Source organism: Engystomops pustulosus, chromosome 8, assembly GCF_040894005.1.
Source record: "Engystomops pustulosus chromosome 8, aEngPut4.maternal, whole genome shotgun sequence".
Classification (NCBI taxonomy): Eukaryota; Metazoa; Chordata; class Amphibia; order Anura; family Leptodactylidae; genus Engystomops; species Engystomops pustulosus.
In genome coordinates this window covers 97728509-97747239 of record NC_092418.1, presented here as the reverse complement: position 1 = coordinate 97747239, position 18731 = coordinate 97728509, and the positions used below count along the sequence as shown (strand labels likewise).

The 18731-nt window shown below is 39.3% G+C and overlaps 1 protein-coding gene across 5 annotated transcripts in view; it reads right to left on the bottom strand.

The window, feature by feature from the left end:
* Window positions 1-5772: 5772 nt before the first annotated feature.
* Window positions 5773-18731, bottom strand: part of RBMS1 (RNA binding motif single stranded interacting protein 1) — a 220215-nt gene continuing 207256 nt past the window's right edge. For all 5 annotated transcript variants that reach the window (XM_072121900.1, XM_072121902.1, XM_072121899.1 and 2 more), the window contains exons 10-14: window positions 18566-18616; window positions 14673-14783; window positions 13734-13814; window positions 13136-13220; window positions 5773-8389 (exon numbers count right to left, since the gene is read on the bottom strand). In XM_072121900.1, the coding sequence (XP_071978001.1) occupies window positions 13143-13220; window positions 13734-13814; window positions 14673-14783; window positions 18566-18616 (321 nt within the window). In that variant the 3' untranslated portion in view covers window positions 5773-8389; window positions 13136-13142. The remainder of the gene's footprint in view (window positions 8390-13135; window positions 13221-13733; window positions 13815-14672; window positions 14784-18565; window positions 18617-18731) is intronic.

Here is an 18731-nt window from a genome sequence, read left to right as displayed (position 1 = left end):
GTTTGTAGTTAGCCAAAAAAGACTTGTTTAAGGTCCCTCTACCTCACTGAAGGAAAATCTTTTCTTGAAACTGAATTGACATATCCAGAAGTCAGGAATACTTCTATCCGTGCCACCATATTGTCCACTCCTTTGTCCTACATACAGTGGGGGGTGGGGGGGGGGAGTATTTAGTCAGCCACCACTTAAACCTGTAACTAACGTCATAGGTAGAACCTCAACTATGAGAGACAATATGGGAAAACAACTCCAGCAAAACACATTTGGGGAGATTTACCATAAGTGTCTGAGGTAAAACTGTTCTAGTTGCCCATGGAAACCAATCAGAGCTGATCTTTCATTTTATAAACAGCTGTGGGAAAATAAAAGCAGAACTCTGATTGGTTTTCATGGGCAATTAGAACAGTTTTACCTCAGACACTTCTGATTTTATTTGCAAATTATGGACATTGTGGAAAATAAGTACAGGAGAACTTGCACAATTGGTGGCTGACTAAATACCCCCCCCCCCTGTACATACTTTCCTACAGAGGGTGTGTGGTTTTCATATCTGGTTACTTTCTAATGTCCCTGTGTCATGATTAATAGTCTTTTATATAGTGTGACCCCTGTAGCTGCTACGCACAAAACTAGATGAGCGGAGAAGGTTTCAGATGTTCGTGGACACTTCAAATGAAAACGAGAACAGCTGAACAAAAGTGACAGAAATAGCCGCCATATCTGGCGAAATCCTCCAGTGTCATCCCATGTATAGGGCCGCTATAGGTCAGACATCAAAGGACCATGTAGTACTATAGCACAATAGGATTAGCTGCGGGGACAAAGTGACTGGGAGGAACATCTGATAGGATGAGAAAACGAAACGAACAAAAGAACTTTTTAAAACTTTATCGAAACGTAAGGAATAAGACAATACAACTACCGGTACTAACGTCCCACAGAGGAAGGGGAAAGTGAAAAGTCCTATAGCTTTCATTCCAATGATCTCTGTATAGATTTCTATTAGAACTTAAACAGGTGGAGAAGCTTCTCCCTCTCTCTCTAAATGGAGAGGAGAAACGTCCATATGTGTCATTTATGGCTCATATTACAAGGTTGTAAAACCAGATCTCTATTTTATGGAGATTTCTATCTGCTTTTTGTGAAAAGGTATATAATACAGCGCCGGGAAAGCAGAGAAATGTAGAATTTAATAGACATTCCCTCTAAGTCATTAGGTTACCACCAGGATATCAGAGCCGGCTGGCATTGGATCTGGTTATGTAGCAGATGATCTGGATTACTATTATATATGATTTCTAGAGCACCATTAATTCCATAGTGCTGTACAATCAGTAAGGGGATCACATACATAATAATAATTCTTTATTTGACATGCTTTGTGCAGCGCTGCATTATCCGTGTGCGCTATATAAAGAATTATTATTTATATAGCACACAGATTACGCATATATAAAGGCAAGTACAAATATACAAACTACAGAGATCTGGAAACAAGTGGAAGGAGAACCCTCCGGTGAGGGCTTACAGTCCAGTCTGTGATCCCATACAGAAGGGCTTTCAGGTTACGGTTGAAGGTTCGGAAGGAGGGGGACAGTGACGTAATTTGGTAGAGAGTTCCAGATTATGGGGGAAGCACTGGAGAAATCCTGGAGACGATGGTAAGAAGAGCGGATGGTAACAGTGGCGAAGAAGGTCCTGTGAGGAACAGAGATTATGGGGTGACATGGTGGTTTAGTGGTTAGCATTACAGCCTTGCAGTGCTGGGGACCTGGGTTCAAGTCCCAGGATCAACATCTACAAAGTGATTGCATGTTCTCTTCATGTTTGCGTGGCTTTCCTTCAGGTTCTCCGGTTTCCTCCCACACTCCAAAACATACTGGTAGGTTGATTAGATTGTGAGCCCCAGGCAGACAGGGACCAATTTGGCAAGTTCTGTGCAGCAATTGTTATAATTGCGTGTGGGATGGTATTGGCCGATTAGTTTGGAGGTATCAGGATAGTTTAGACTGTAAGCTACAAATGGAAAGAGTCTCATATTCAGTCTTGTTATCTTCTAGGCTACAGTCACATTACCAGGATGTCCATTTTTTTCGGATGCATCATTTGATCCATAAATAGAAGTAAAATAATCCCTCTCTATCTGCTAATAATGGAGATTTTTTTTGATCATTATTATGATGATCTCATATCTATTATCTATCTAGCTCTATACACCAGTCATTGTACATGCCCTTATTTTGCACCTGTCATATAGCATCAATATCTAATCTATCTACCTCTATACAGCATCAATCTCATTTGTCCTTATTCTGCATTGTTGTGGCATCACCTGCATCATATAGTAACACTATATTTCTCATATCTATCTCTAATCTTTCCCATGTATATCTCTATCTAATCTCTTATGTATTTCTCTCTCATCTCTATACAGCATTGATTTTATTTGCCCTTATCCTGCATTGATATCACCTCTGTCATGTCTTAGCACCATATAGAGAAATGTTCTAGCATTTTATTCCTTTTTATTGCAGGATTTCTTATGGAATATTCAGTTGTAATTATTGCTTTGTTTACAACTTTTACATTTCTCTTTACTGACACTTACTGCACAACATAAAAAATTTAAAATTATTATAGTCCTGAAAGTAACCGAGACGTTCAGTGACCCCCGGATCAGCTGGTGTTCTCACCCAGGAGCACCTGTCATCTCCGCCTCAACTAATACAAAGCAGAAAGTCTCTTGCAGCCCCCAGTGTCCAAAAAGTGTCATTACTTTTAGACCTTCCGCCCCGATCTGCCTCACTTTGAGTACAACCCTGACACTTCATCCTTGATGTTACACCTGAACTACACATAAGCAAATTAATTAATCAAATCATTTTATAGATTAGTGGCAATTTCCAGCTCGATTCAAATCTGAATATTTTCTAATTCCCTTTGGATGAATTTACATATACAATAAAAGTCTGAGATCTGTTAAAACGCCCATTGATTTCATTGTAATTTTCAATGGTTTACGTCATTGTCCGTTATTAGAATTATAGTAAAAACATTAGGTCCGGCCACATACATTAAAATGTTCTGAAAATGTGGCAAAATTTCAGCAAATTGAATCTTGAATGATTAGGGCATGTCAAATTACCACGTATATTGTACTCAAGTAAAATAAAATTGGGCTACATTCACACAATGTATGCACGTCGTACCGTAGCACGGCGGGCATACATCAGCGGCGGGGAGAGGAGGAGGGGGAGGGGGAGAGCGCCGCTCACCCTCACCCCTCTCCATAGAGTAACATAGGGCCAGGCGCCGTATTCCTACCCTGCTATGGAACGGAGCCGTGAGGCCATTGGGGTGTATGGGGGGGGGGCGTAAATACCTCGCCCATATGTTCAGATTTTAGTAATTTAATTTATCACTTTTTGTACCATAACGTTGCCATGTAATACCCTTTACATACACCCATCGACCAGAAGCTACCTGAAAATTTTTGACTGTTTCTCTATTGTTCTGTTTGTATTGTGTAAGTTCAGAATTAGTATTAGAAGAGTCTTATTATAACAGACTCAAGATTACTCTTTTCCACCGTCAACAAGGCGCCAACACTTTAGGAAGGATCATAAGTGACGATCCTCCCCAAAATGGCAGCAGGCATGGGAGAGCCGATGTGCGCCGCCCCAGTAAACACTGATTGTAGGCGTCACCGGTGAGGGGGTGTTCGGGATCAGTACTGAACAGGACCTGAACATGGTTTTAAAATTCTGTTCTGGCCGACACCAAATTTTAACGGGTCCGCTCATTACTACTCAAGAATGGCAGAGTATTATATGAAATGTTTTGTGATCGATTTAGTAAAACTTTTGGATGTAGAGAGGATCACATATTATGATTTTGTGTCAACCTCAATCTGCTTTCTCTAAGCATTTGCATTACAATATAATTGTGTGTTATAACTTACCTTGCACCCTGACAGAATCCTCTGTGTAGTCCCAGGGGTTGGCTTTGTTTTGGATGACTTTCAAATAACAACATATGACTTGTCTGTGCTGCAGACTACTCAGCTCTCAGCCCCCACCTTTGTGCTCTGCTAACAACCCCCAGAGCCTTTCAGGCTCATTAGCACAATGTTAAAAGTTGAAGGAAGGAGGCCATGGATAACAAATAAGAAGATTTCCACAGTGCCTGGAACTATGAGTACCATCAAAATCCATCATGATAAACTTGGGAGACATAGATTTCCTTTAAGTACCACACAGTTTTTATCAAAATTAAATTAGAAGTACCATATTTTTCGGGGCACAAAAAAATCCTTTGATTTGCTCTTTATAGTCCAGTGCACTTTATATATGAACCTTACTTACAGACAACAGCTGCCTTGAGCTGTGCACAGGTCTGCCACCTGCTGGTCATTCATCCCTATAATCCTTATAGTTCAAAAAATACGGTAATGCAATTGTTTTTTCTTCATAAAAGAGGATCGGCACTTACATATTTTATACATATCAAATGAGCTATTTGTTTACATTTTTTTAGATTAGACATGAGTAGTAGTTTTTTGCACACAAGGCTTTTTGCTGTAAGGTCACTCTCATTTCCCGAGGCCATGACCATTTTTTTAGGCATGTTGGAAAAGTTCCTCATAAATGTTCCTAAACCCTTAATAAATGTGGTGAAAGGAAGTTCGATAAATTTCCCCCTATGAGTCTACAAGTATATTCCGTTTACCAGTGTACTAATGTAAAAGATGCTGTGGGAAATATTAAGATTTCTGTAAATAAACCACACACACACACTTTTTTTCCTTTTGGATCTTTTTTATTCAAAAGTTTTCAAAAGAAACAAAAAACAGAAAAAAAAGCTAACAATCTAATCAAATTTACAGTTCAAAAAATTTTATTTTGGCGTTTAACAATAACTACAGAGTTGTCTTGAACCGGACAAATAAGTTACCACTGGCAAGTTTGTGGCACTAGTAAAACAAAAATAAAAAATTAACTCTCTTGATCATATAGATATCTCTATGAAAATCTTTTTTTTTTTTTTTTCAATCTGTACAAAAAGGTCTTTCTTCATAAATTAATTTTTTATAATTTAATGGCTGTCTACTATGTGATGTTTAACTGATTACTTTTAGTTTTTTATGTACAGAGGTTATGTTTGTGTTCCAAATCTTACCCAGACACAAAGTATGGCACCTTGTTCAGACACCTGCAGCACTATTTTAGTCTCCTCGTTGGGCCTCATTTGAACGAGCGTGTGCATTTTTATAGACCGCAAGCCACGGGTCAAGTATCGTTGCTCGTGGCACGTTTGACATCGCTGGGTAAGCTCCACCCACTCCACCGATGTCTGCAGGAAGTCTCTGCGGGTCGTGCAAAGACGGGTAGGAATGTGACCTGCCCTATCGTTTGCGGTGTGGTCAGTCAACATGTTCCCGATGTATGCACCGCGTTATGTACATGCCCAAAAGAAGACTACAGGGCCGTGACTTAGCCGCCATTTTTTCGGCCAGCTAACGGCCTTTGCACGCGGTCATTTGCATGAGGCCTCATAAAATTAAAGCTGAGCTCTGATTGGTTTCCATGGGTAACTAGAACAGTTGTACCTCAATCAGAGCTCTGATTGGTTGCCACTAAAACAGTTCTACTCTCAAACACTTCTAATAAGTCTTCCCCCTTAAAACCAAATTTAGAAGAAGATTTAATAAAAAAAGAAAAAAAAAGTTGCTGCACGTCTGAACGTTCATTCTTTACCGTTTAAGGGGTCGGGTTTTGTATGTATAAACTTTTCCCCCCAAAAAGCAGCAAAGGTGTTTTTTTTTTTTAAATTTTTTAAAGCAATTTTAAAACCAGGGAGCTTTGAACCAATTATACCACAACTTTATTATTTTTTTAATTTATTCCTCTGCAAAAAAAATAAAATTAAGAAAAAAAAAAAATAACGCAATACACTTCATGTGAATATGTATTTTTTTTTACTAAAATCTAAAACTTAGAGCAGCAATTACTTTTGAAACTATGAAATGTCTCCACTGGCTATAGTCAAATACATGCAGTTTTAATACTAAAATATTTTTAAAAGTAGTTAAAAAATCATAAAAATTAAAAAAAAAAAAACCAAAAAAAAAAAAACTGTCCTTAAAACTGCTTAGCCCTAGCTCCAGCTAGGAGGATTTGGTCAGTGGAAACAGGCAGTGCCAGCAACCTGTCCCATTAAAAAAAGGAAATAAAGTTTTGAGGTAGATAACTGATCACACTGCTGACCAGGCAAGTACACAGTTTTGGAAGACAACATAATTTTTTTTTTCCTTTACATATGATATTAGAATAAAACCATAAAAGCCGTTATATAAGCAGTGACTGATCTAATGTGTCCCTATATAATGGTATATGTCTGTGCATATATACACACACACATAAATATATATATATCTCAAATGCAGTATTTGGCCAAATCAGAAATTTCATAGTTTCAAAAAAAAAAAAACAACAAAAAAAAAAAAAAACAGGTTTTTTTTTTTTAAATTTATTTTTACAATTAATACTTGTAGTGATGACGTGAAGTGTGGCACTGCATGGATCCAAGTCTTCCTTCATGCTTCTTTAAAAAAAAAATTATATCGTGTCCATACATCGACTAAAACTATTTAAAAAAGAAATAAAAATGCAAATGTACAAAAAAAGGCACATTCTCCTAACAGCAAACTGGTCCGGCAAAAAAATAAAAGAGTACAGAAAAAAAAAATGTCGCGCTGAGAATAATCTGGAACGATTGGTTACTGGCTCTTTGTTCTTTGGTAATGTTACCTTTAAAAAGTGCCCAGTCTTTTTTTTTATTATTATATTATTATTTTTTTTTTGTTTTTTTTCACCTAATAGAGAGCTAGTACCCAATGCATTGACAATTCCACTTATATCTCAGCTTTTATTTTTTTTATTTTTATTTTTTTTTTTTAAAGTCCTTTAGCTTTTTGCCTCGATGCTGTAACAGCACTTTATTGTTTGCTTGGTTTGAGCACAATCAACTATCTAAAGCACTATCATTAATTTTTTGTATAAACAAAAAAAAAAAAAAAAGAGTGAGAAGGAAAAACAAAAACAATTTTTTTTTTTTTTTTAAAAACACATTCACTGACAAACCCCCTATTCCCATTTCCTATATTCTACCGACACTAAAACATCAAGTTATCTCGGAGTTGGGGGGGAGCAAAAAAGTTTTTACATTGCATCTTACAGCAGATTTCCTAAAAATCGCTTTAGACTACCAGAGAAACTTATTGGCATAAGGCCTTACAAACAAATTGATCCTATTAAAAACATCCCAGTCAGAAAATGTGTTTCACACAAAACATTATCCCTCCTCCCCGCCCGCCCGCAGCTTTTCCACTACCATACATGTTTACGTGAAAAAAAAAAAAACATAATCAAAAACATCTACACATTAAAAAGCCAAATTTTCAGCAATTTTATTGACTACCTTTAAAAGCCCTATGCTGCTGTTTTACAAGGCAGAACTGACCAGTTTACTTGGCCGAAAAGCAAATCTACACTTTTTTTTTTAGATTTTTCTTTAAAGTTTTTTTTGACATTTTTTTTATTACGAGGAGGAAAAAAAAAAAAGCTACAGCATTAAAAGTTTTAAGGCAAATTGGAATTCATTGAGAAAAAGATAAGACACTTCACGCTATGAGAAAAAATTACAAGGAGTCGGAACGGACAGCAACTGCAACACTGCACTACAGCAACACTCACACTGCAAGCACAGAGGCGCCGGAAAAGACGCCATTTTTTTTATTTTTATTTTTATTTTTTTAATTGTAACCAATTAAAAAAAAAAATTTGGAGAAACCAGGAATATTTCGTTTCTGCAATGACCTGCTTTTCCCTGGTCTCTTGCCAGTAAAATAGTTAAACTTCCGAAACAAAAAATAAAAATCACAAAAACAGAAGGAAAAAAAAATAAACACATTCTTAAAAGTTAAAAACCAAAGAATCGCATCAAAAAATTTTAAAAAAGGGAAATAAAATAAAAAAATAACACAAAAAAATCTCCGACATGCACATGTATTCAAAGAAATGGCCACCTGTGCATATCCAGATATAAACTCAATAGTCTGTTTCTTTTTGTGTTACTTGATAAAAAATCTCATAATAAAATAAACCTGTTCAGGGGAACAGCCACTAGATGAATTGAAGGTTTTTTTTTTTTTCTGCACCTCATAGAACTTATAGCAAAAATAGTTCGAGTTGATTTCATTATAAATAACAATTTTTTTTCCCCAAGAACCTGTGCAAAACTGTCAATTCATAAAGCTTGATTGTTCAGAAAAATCCGTGATTGTTTCAGCATCTGAACCTCATTTCCCCCAATCAAGGTCGTCATCTATCTGGAAGAGAAAAAGAAAAGAGAAAAAAAATTAGAAAAATGTTTAATATCCAGTTTTTTTTTACTAAAACGACGGGTCATGTAGGTTGTCCAACCAAAAGGTTTTATTGGCCAATTAAATAATAAATAAAAATCTCAAAAAGAAGTAATAATTACTGTAGTAATTCCCTGGGGCTACTTTTACAGTGCTTTTTGGGGACCTACTAGTCTCTACTTCAAGCTCTCTGTTTGTTTTTGTTTTTGTTTTTTTAATTCTGAACATATTTACTAGACCAATTCCCTGGCTGTACAGTTCCAATATTTTTCCGGTCTCTGCACATACCTACTTCCATTTCCGTGGCTCCCTGCTAGTCCCTCCCCGTGGCTCCCTGCTAGTCCCTCCCCGTGGCTCCCTGCTAGTCCCTCCCCGTGGCTCCCTGCTAGTCCCTCCCCGTGGCTCCCTGCTAGTCCCTCCCCGTGGCTCCCTGCTAGTCCCTCCCCGTGGCTCCCTGATTGTGACTGAACGCTCAATCACTTGCAACAGCATTCACCCACCTCAGTCGATGGCCATTTTCTGCATGTCGAGAGGGACCAAAGACATTTTGGGACAGCAGGGAATTTGTGAGGCAAGTTTCACTCTTTTTTTTTTTTCTTTCATTACCTCACTCACACTACAGTCCACAGCTTATGTACTAAGGCTAGTTCTTGGTTATATAAAATAACAAAAAAAAATGTTGCTAACGAAATTATTATACTTTTTTAAAGCATGCACTTGGCCTCCATAAAATAGACAATAGGTGCCTGCGAAACACAGAAATGTGCCCTAAAAATCATACTGGCAACCACTCTCCAGCCCTTCTACCCCCAAAAAATAACAACAAAACCCTTTTAATGCAGAGGGATTCCATCACTAGATGGCACTGTATTGCTAACAATTTTTTTGCAAAAAAAACAAAAAAAAAACAGGCATACACCCAAAAATGCTCTACAAATGAAAATCCTCAGAAATGAACTTTTAAAGAGAACCCCACACAGAACATTAGCACCCCCTGTCGACGTCACTGGCATCTACAGTATCTCTCTAAATGCATTAGTTTTTTAAATCAATAAAATGTTTTTTTTTAACTTCACAATGAAACATTGAAATAGGGGAAAAAATATTGACTTCTATTCAATACTATTTTATCTTCTCTGTGACGATAACATCTGTCTTGCAAATGAAATTAAGAAGTCATCTTTTTATGTGCATCCACAAAAATGTCTTAACGGGATTAAAAATTTAAATGAAATTATTGCTGCTGATGTTTTTATTCTAAAATTCTTTAAAATGGTTAAATGAAAAATAAAATTGTCACCATCTACATAAATATTTTCAAATTTTCAATCATTTGTTGGAGTGAGATCATATAATAAATTGGCATTTTCATTTGTCTGTAGCTCATTCTTACAGTGTCGCGAAGTAAACAATTTCGGCAGAAGGCTTCGTGACACCTCTATTGTAATTAAAGGAAACCTACCAGAAGGAATCTACTATGAGAAGTAGAGCTGATGGTAGATTTCTCCTCCTTCCTCTGCCCTGATCTGCAATTTAATAATCCTGGAATCTAACTAGTTACAAACTTTATTTTAGTAATATGTAAATGAACTGCAGAGGCTACTAGGGCGTGGAGTAGCCTTAGCTCCCAGTGCCCGGCATGGCTAGTACACACCCCAGTAGTCTCTGCAGTTCATTTACATATTACTAAAATAGAGGCTACTAGGGCGTGGAGTAGCCTTAGCTCCCAGTGCCCGGCATGGCTAGTACACGCCCCAGTAGCCTCTGCAGTTCATTTACATATTATTAAAATAATGTTTTTTAACAAGTTAGATTCCAGGATTATTAAATTGATTCTCTATACAGACTAAAAAGCAGGATTTTCCTTTAAGACAGTAAATGTCATGTATCCAGCACAGTGTATGATGCAGCGGTGTTGGCGAGCAGCTGGATATCCTGATGTCACTTACTGGAAATGCTTTCTGCTGCTGCAAACTCCCAGGCCTGATAAATGGATTACTACACGTCTGAGAACAGACAGACTATCGCGGCTCACATTATCCAGAGTAATACAGCTATTTACAGAGCGGCCGTGTTGGGTGACTGTGTACAGATGGTTGCCATTGTGACAGAGGCGGCGAGAGGAGGGGCGGCAGCTATCAAGTACAAGGCATCCCGACAATGCTGCTCACATAAGCCGTGTCTGAACTCACCTGACCTCTCGTCCCTAGATGAATATATTGCTGACAGTTACAACCATGCAGAAGCAACCGCCTTAAAGTGGCACTCACTACATTAAAGGGGTGTCTAATTTCTTTTTAATACTAATCATTAGCAGAAAGAAATCGTAGAATTTTGCCCTCTCCAGAACCGGCTGCTCCGGCTTTTTACGAGCCCATCTGACATCAGCAGTGACATCATACGGTAGCCCGGTCATCTCAACAGTCAATATCAGGCCTCACCTAGCTCCACCATCACGTAATTTTAGTGAATATTTTTGGATTATGTGATAAAGGCGTCCACACCCCTACTAGTAATGGTGTCTGTTAGTCTTTTCTAGAACAAAATAATGGACACCTGGTAATCTAAATTCAACAATTTGCCAAATTCAACAACGGACACCATGAATGTTTATGTGAGCTGGGCCCGAGACTGGTGGGGAGAAGTTAACCTCTGTGATCCTTCAAATCTCAAGAATGAAAGTCCATTTTGATGCCTGCCACCATAGACCTATGGTCCCTGCCAAGTTAATGGGGTTGTGTTGTAAACCTTAAGCTGTACAAGTTGTCTGATCGTCGGGGGTTCAACAACCGGAAAGCCTAAAATTGGGAGAACGGAGTATATTTAAGAAAACCTACTTCTACAGAAGTAGATCCGATGGTAGATTCCTCCTGCCTGCCTCTGCCCTAATCTGTAATTTAATAATACCGGAAGCTAATATGTAAATTAGCTGCAGAGGCTACTGGGGCGTGTACTGGCCTGGCAGAGCACTGGGAGCTAAGGCTAGTACACGCCCCAGTAGCCTCTGGAGTTAATTTGCATATAACTGAAATAACGTTTTTAACAAGTTATGTTATGTTCTGGGATTATTAAATTATGGATAAGGGCAGAGGTGGACAGGAGGAGTCTACCATCAGATCTACTTTTGATAGTAGATTCCTTATGGTAGGTTTCTTTTAAGCCAATTTTGATAAGGGAGCGGTGGTTGACCAGGTTTGCTTCCTGTCCCTTCACCACTGCAATGAAGTAGAGCACAGCACCTACCCAATACATCTAAATGGAGTTAGGATGGGTCCATTTAGATGGGGGCACAAGGGTTCTATTTTGATAGTGGGGGCCCCAGCAATGGAACCTCCACCAATCAGACATTGATGATCGAAATATGTTGCTGTCACTATTCAGCCTTGCCATGTTCCAAATCTCTTCCTACAATGGGAAACTACTTGACAATAAAGTGTTATTTCCAAAACACTAACATTAGAGCGAGATCTGTAACCAGCACTTGGCCCCTAGGGGATTTCAATCTCCCTGTTATCAATCAGCAGGATACAGACGTCCATTAACTGTATATAGGACACAGGCTATAAGATGATGTCATATGGTTTATAGCTATACTGATAGAGAACAGAACATTTGTGGGGATTAGGAGGTTCCTCCTGGTGCCATTTCTAGAGATATGTGGTGTTTAAAGAGAAGCCGTCATGCAAATTAACCCACCAAAAATAAAGACTTCATTAAAAAAACCATGTTATAAAAGCATTGCCCGTACCCCTGAATGGTTCCTTTCCATGGCTGCAATGTTACAAAAAGTTTGTAACTCAGCTGATGTGAGTCCATGACACTAATTGAGTCACGCATATTAAAATTTACTTATATTGCCCCGCCTCCTTGTTCCCCATTGACATGTCTAAGTGCTATGATAATCTGCTCTATGGAGGTTTAAGAGAGAGCTCTGTATGGGCATTTAAAGTCATGTGTCCAGTATGACATCATCTAAGGTCCTCTTACATACACAAGAGAGATGTATCTGATCACATAAAATCACAGCAGCCTTCATGATGGATAGAGAGGACTAGAAGTCCATGGAGGCTGCTGTGATTCCATCAGATATATACATGGTGTACAGTTTGCAAATGTTAGGTGGCTAAAGGACCTGTAATGTTACTGGTCACATGACATGCTGAGAAGAGGCATGGGATATGGGCAGGAGTAGATAGGTGTGGCTGGTGGAGAAGGACAAGCCTTCTTTGATGCCAGGAAATACAAGTTAAAAGAAGGGTGTCTGTTAGTTAGGCTCTGTAGGAACCTGTCATTAGCTGTACATGTGTAAATGTGGTGACAGGTTCCCTTTAAAGGAGTTTTCACAAATCTATTCATAGACTGAAGAGAGTGGAAGCACAATCATCCACTCCATCAATTTGTAAGAAACAGGACCACCTCTCTAGCAGTCCGTTATTGTAATCAGTAGGGCCCCCCACAGACTGTCATACACTATACAGCAGATAGGGAATATTAATGAAAATTGGGACTACCCTTTTAAAAGGGGGAGGGTTCATGTTATGGAATATCATTTCCAACACAGGGAAGAAATACCATAACCTCCCTGCCATTTGGTCTCATCCACATATCAGGTATACTATAACTTATACTGTTGTACAGGGCACGTTATATAAGAAAAAAAAAAACCATTAGAACAACAGTTCCCATAATGGATGACACAACATCTTCCCTAACCTTAGAGTTACTTGTTTTGTTGATAGGTGTACTGAGAATGATCACTAGAGGTTTCTACCGTCACCGGCTGCTGACCACTGGGCTCCTGCAAAAAGTTTTAAAAAAAAAAGTTATTTTTTTGGTTGGGAAAAGTGAATAATGTAAAACAATCCACATGTGTTAGGGGGTTCAAATAATTAGTGGGACATAGGTACTAAGTTTATCCGCTTTCAGTTAATACAGCAATAACAGTACAAGCGGTCCCCTACTTAAGGACACCCGACTTACAGTAACCCATAGTTACAGACGGACCGCTCTGCCCACTGTGACCTCTGGTGAAGATCTCTGGATGTTACTATAGTCCCAGACTCCAATGATCAGCTATAAGGTGTCTGTAATGAAGCTTTATTCATAATACTTGCTCCAAATACAGCAAAAAAATTTGAAACCCCAATTGTCACTGGGGCACAAAATAAAAAATTGTCTGGAGCTACAACTATAAAAAAAAATACAGTTCTGACTTGCATACAAATTCTACTTAAGAACAAACCTATGGATCCTATCTTGTACGTAACCCGGGGACGGCCTGTACTGCTACAGCTCAAATTACCATACTGACCTCGACAGATACTGCAGCTGTCTGGACGTGTGTGTATTGTGGGATGTACGCTCCTTGCATAGCTGTTGTTGCGGGCATATACTGTAAAATAAAAATAGAGAGAGAAAAAATTACTTTTTGGTGCATAATTTGGCAAAAATAAATAGCGTCATAAATACCTAAAAACATCAGAATTCTCATTAATACCAGTGACCCTTAAAGGGGTTTCACAGTTCTATAGGATTATTAATTCCTCCTTCAACCTGTAGGTGTCACTGCATGCAAAAACATCCATGAATATATTATCCTACGTATACCGCGCATGAGATAACTATACAAGTGGCGACACCTACAGGCTGGAATGAGTAGCTGTAATTTATTGCCAGATTTTTATTATTTGATTTATACGCCAGATATTATAAAAGAGAAATAAAAATAAAATAAAGCAAAAATGATGAAATTTTGTATTTCTATTATTATTAAGAACGAACAGGTTTTTTTCTCTTGCCGATGCCGTGATGATATTCACATGAAGATGGGGGAGGGGGTATCGCAATGATAAGCTTTGGATGGCACTTAGAGAGCGAGTCTAATTTTGGAAGTTACGAGGAATTTAGTTAGACTCCTATTATCCGATTCCCTCTCTCAACGTGCATTAAAAAAAAGTCATAAAACCGGCAGGCACGGTACAACGTCTGCTCTGATCATTTCCGAGCTGACTTATTTTGGAAACTGAGCTCATGGATCCTTTTGCCACATAAATCCCTCTTCTCCCAAACTTAAAATATGCAGCAGATCCAGCATGGGCTCAGAAACAGGCCGTCTGTGTCGAGTGAATTAGTGCGTAGATAGAGCTGGAAGCCAGACACATGGAATTGAGCTTTTTAGAAGTGGCCACCGGGGGCACTGTCCTATAGATAAACACATACTGTAAGTACCGAGGACTCGGAGGATACTTACTGTTCCACTGCTGCTTAGTGACAGATGACTCATCTGTTGGGTCAGAGGACTGATCATGGATGCCGGCTGTAGTGACATGGTATGGTCCATGGAGGGTGTTAACACGGCCCCCTGCACAAGAAAATTACAAGGAATCACACCACGCAAAATAAGAAATTACAGAGTGAAAAAGCAACTGTTGTGGCTAGATAAAATAGATCCAGTAGTGGATTATAACATAGGCAGTATGGGAGGCAGCCTGGGGTCCAAGCCTTCTAGGGGACCCATGGCCACCCAAACCACCCACCAACCTTCACACCCATGAAATCCTTGCAAATCTGTTCACGCCATTTCAGGACCTTAGAAGGCAGTAAATAAAAAATGGCGAGCCCTCTTCCGACTCATTAGCATAATGTTTTAAGTCGATAACAAATATAAGAAGATTACAATAGTCACAGTGAATGGATCTATGAGTAAGGGTCCCTGGTTTCCAATGGTAGATTTCCTATCATATTATTTTGACCGTGTCCAGCAACCACTAGGGGGAGCTAAATGCATGCTTTTATACAGCTAGGTTAAGGCTATGATGGTGTTTGGAGAACCAACAAGAGCAGGTTAAGCCTCAGCTCATTGGCTTAAAAGGATCCAAAAAACTTGGTCCATGGCACTTTACAAGAATGGAGTCACATCACTACACAAGTGGTTTCCCATTGAAGGGTGAAGACTGCTATAAAAGTGCATGAAAGCTGAAGACCCAAAAAAATCAACAAATACAGTGGATACTGAAAGTATTTAGAACCCTTAAAATTACAAGAAAAATCACATGGCCATAAGTATTCAGCCCCCTTGCTGTGACACTCATATTTAAATTCACATGCTGTGCATTTCCTTCAGATCCTCCTTGAGATGCTTTCATTGGAGTCCAGCTGTGTTTAAATAAACTGATTGGACTTTTCTAGGAAAGGCATACACCGGTCTATATAAGATCTCACAGCTCACAAAGCACATGAGAATCATGAGGTCTAAGGAACTGCTCAAGGGGCTCAGAGCCAGAATTGTAGCAAGGCACAGATCTGGCCAAGGTTACAAAAGAATTTCTGCAGCACTCAAGGTCCCCAAGAGCACAGTGGCCTCCATAATCCTTAAAAGGGATCTGAATACTTGTTACCATGTGATGTTTCAGTTTTTCTTGTTTAATGAATTAGCAAAAATATCTCAAATTTCTGTTTTATTCTGTCAAGATGAGGTGCAGAGTGTACATTAAAGAGCAATATTAATAATCTTATCAATTGGCTGCAATGAAACAAGGGTGAAAAAATTTAAAGGGGTCCGAATACTTTCCGTACCCACTGCATATCGGTAAAAGTTTCTAGAATTTAGAAAGAGTTTTCAAAATCTTCCTAGTAAAGTTTTCCACCAGGCGCTCGTCCACCCCCCACCCCCCAATCTATCTCATCAATACATCTGCTGCATGCGAGTGACTTGTCAGTGTTTGCGTCTCATTAGTCGCGAGGAGCCGGTCGATAGATTTCAGAATACTCTTCTGACGACATCACGGTCTTCGGATACAGATATGACAGAATAACGGAGACCAGTTCTGGGAATTGCTGTAATGTTTGTTTCCTATCGCTTTAAGAGAATTTCTTGCATCACTCGTTACAAGCTTAGGCTAATTAGCCGCAGGGTGCAAACCAAAACTTGTCATTCAAATCAGTAACTCCACCAAAGAAGAAACACAAAATAGAAAAGAAAAATTGATATTAGAATTATAGAATGGGGCCCGAGATACTTGTGTGTTGTGTTCTTCAAGACTTCCTCTCGAGAAGGAAATCAACAAACTCTTGGTTTTGCGGTTAGTGATGCAAGGTGAAGCTGGCGTCTAGAATGAAAGGAAGCGACTAATTTTTTTTGGGGGGGAGAAGGGGGGCAGGGGGGAATTTTTTTCATGCAAAGGAATATCCAGATGCAGAAGTTGTGATTTTGTAAAATGCAAGTGTTAGCTCGTCACACACAACCATTGTGTCTTTATACACGATTGTAGGAACTAGTTAAAGGGGAATTCTGATGAAAAAAGTTTGCAGGAAGATACGAGTAGCTAAAGATTTGGTCTCGTATTGGAAGTTCCACTATAAGTGAACGCCTTCTGTCTGAAGTAGGGGGGGGGGGGGGGGTGAAGGGGGCTCTGATGTTATCATCTGCCAGGTCAAATAGTTACATAATTTATATGGTTGAAAAATAGACACTTGTCCACCAAGCTCAACCAAGGAAGGGAAGGGATTGGATGAGGAAGGGATTTAGGGGAAACAATTCAATATAACATAACCATCAATGTTATTTAGATGTAAAAAGGCATCTAGACCCTTCTTGAAGCTCTCTGCTGTCCCTGCTGTGACCAGCGCCTGAGCTCGGCTATTCTAAAGATTGACAGTTCTCACAGTAAAAAAAGGCTTATCTCCTCTGGTGATTAAACCTGGTTTTCTCCAGATGCAGACAGTGCTCCCCTTATCTTTTGATTTGATTTAACCTCAAACAACTTTCCACCAAAGTTTGGACCATTGATATATTTATATAAATTAATCATGTCCCCTCATAGTTGTCTCTTATTACATGGGCCCCGGGCAGTATGAAAATAGAGGGGCCCCGACCCATCTACTTTTTGAAAAATGGTTTAACACTTACTGTCTATGTCTGGTCTCAGAACTAAACTGATAAAATCATTGGTAAAAGCAGAGGAAGTGGGTCCGGCTCGGAGGACCTTTTAATGGTTCTGATATGGCAGCTGTAAACAAATGTGTCAGGTATCGACACACACGAGAAGTAATGGGCTGCAGAGGTATTGTTACTTCTATCTACAGAGCAGAATTAAACTTGGTGTTTGGTTGGGGCGACCATATGCTTTGCAAAAGCAAAAACCGCGGGTATCATAATCCGCAAATGATGCAAAGACATTGCCGCACCCAAGATAAGTGCTTGACGGGGCAAAAGTGCAGCTCTCCGCTTAGCCACCCGGTGACCTATAGGTGCATAGAGAGGTGATATTGGTCTTTCTATGATTTCTATATGCCATGATAGAGAATTACCCCGATGACGACCCCCCCCTAAACGGGGTATATATTTTTTTACTTTTGAACTGAAACTTTCTACCCCCTCCTCACCCGCATTGTTCAGGGAAAGGAGTCGCCCTTTAATAGTCTGCCAGAGAATCCATCTTAGATCGTTTAGCTCTAGTGAGCGAATAGAACAGATGTGAGGAATGACTGGTCCTGAGGCTAAATGAATAAATATGGAGATGATGTTTACTCAGAGAGGTGTGGAACCTGCGCTCCACAAAGGGGACGCATGTATAAATAACAGATCCCGGGCAGATTAAACAATCGCCTAATTTACGGTGTGCTCCGCAGCCAGCGGACGGCTTTGTCAGATGTTGAGTATTGTGAAGGGCGAGGCAGTGCCATTGTTTTCCTTCCTACGTCAGGTGCATTCTGGGAATTCTTCTTCACCTGCGTCTGCCCTTAATGAGAACCTGTCACAAGGGATCCCGCTGCCAGTTCATCACCTCATTACATAGTATCTAATATCCAGGACTAAGCTCTGCGCCCGATGTAAGGGAGCCTACGCTCGAATCATCTGTCCTCCTCGCTGTATTGCCATCACACTGCATAAAGCTAAAGTAATGCTATATAGTAGATGCTGCATGCCAAGTAGGGATACAATTCTTTGAATGCAGCTCTGGATGTGACTAGAGTATAATCTATGATTTAGAGGAATCATTCATATCCAAGCATTAAATCTCTGATCCCTAATTAAATGATATTATTAGAACTCATTGAGACACATACATTGTTACAGCTATTATGTTACATGGGATCATTACTTTATTGTCACTTTAAAAAAAATTCTAAAAAAAAACTTACAGCATGCTGCATGATATATGGCTGAGGCTGCATCCAGGAGGGACTTGGCACCTAGAAAAAGCAACAAGACATACGGTTACATTCAGTCCACGGCTTTGACGGCTTCTTCTCTCGTCATCCTAACAATGAAGCAGGAACGTGTCGGAGTTGGACATCCCCTTTAAGC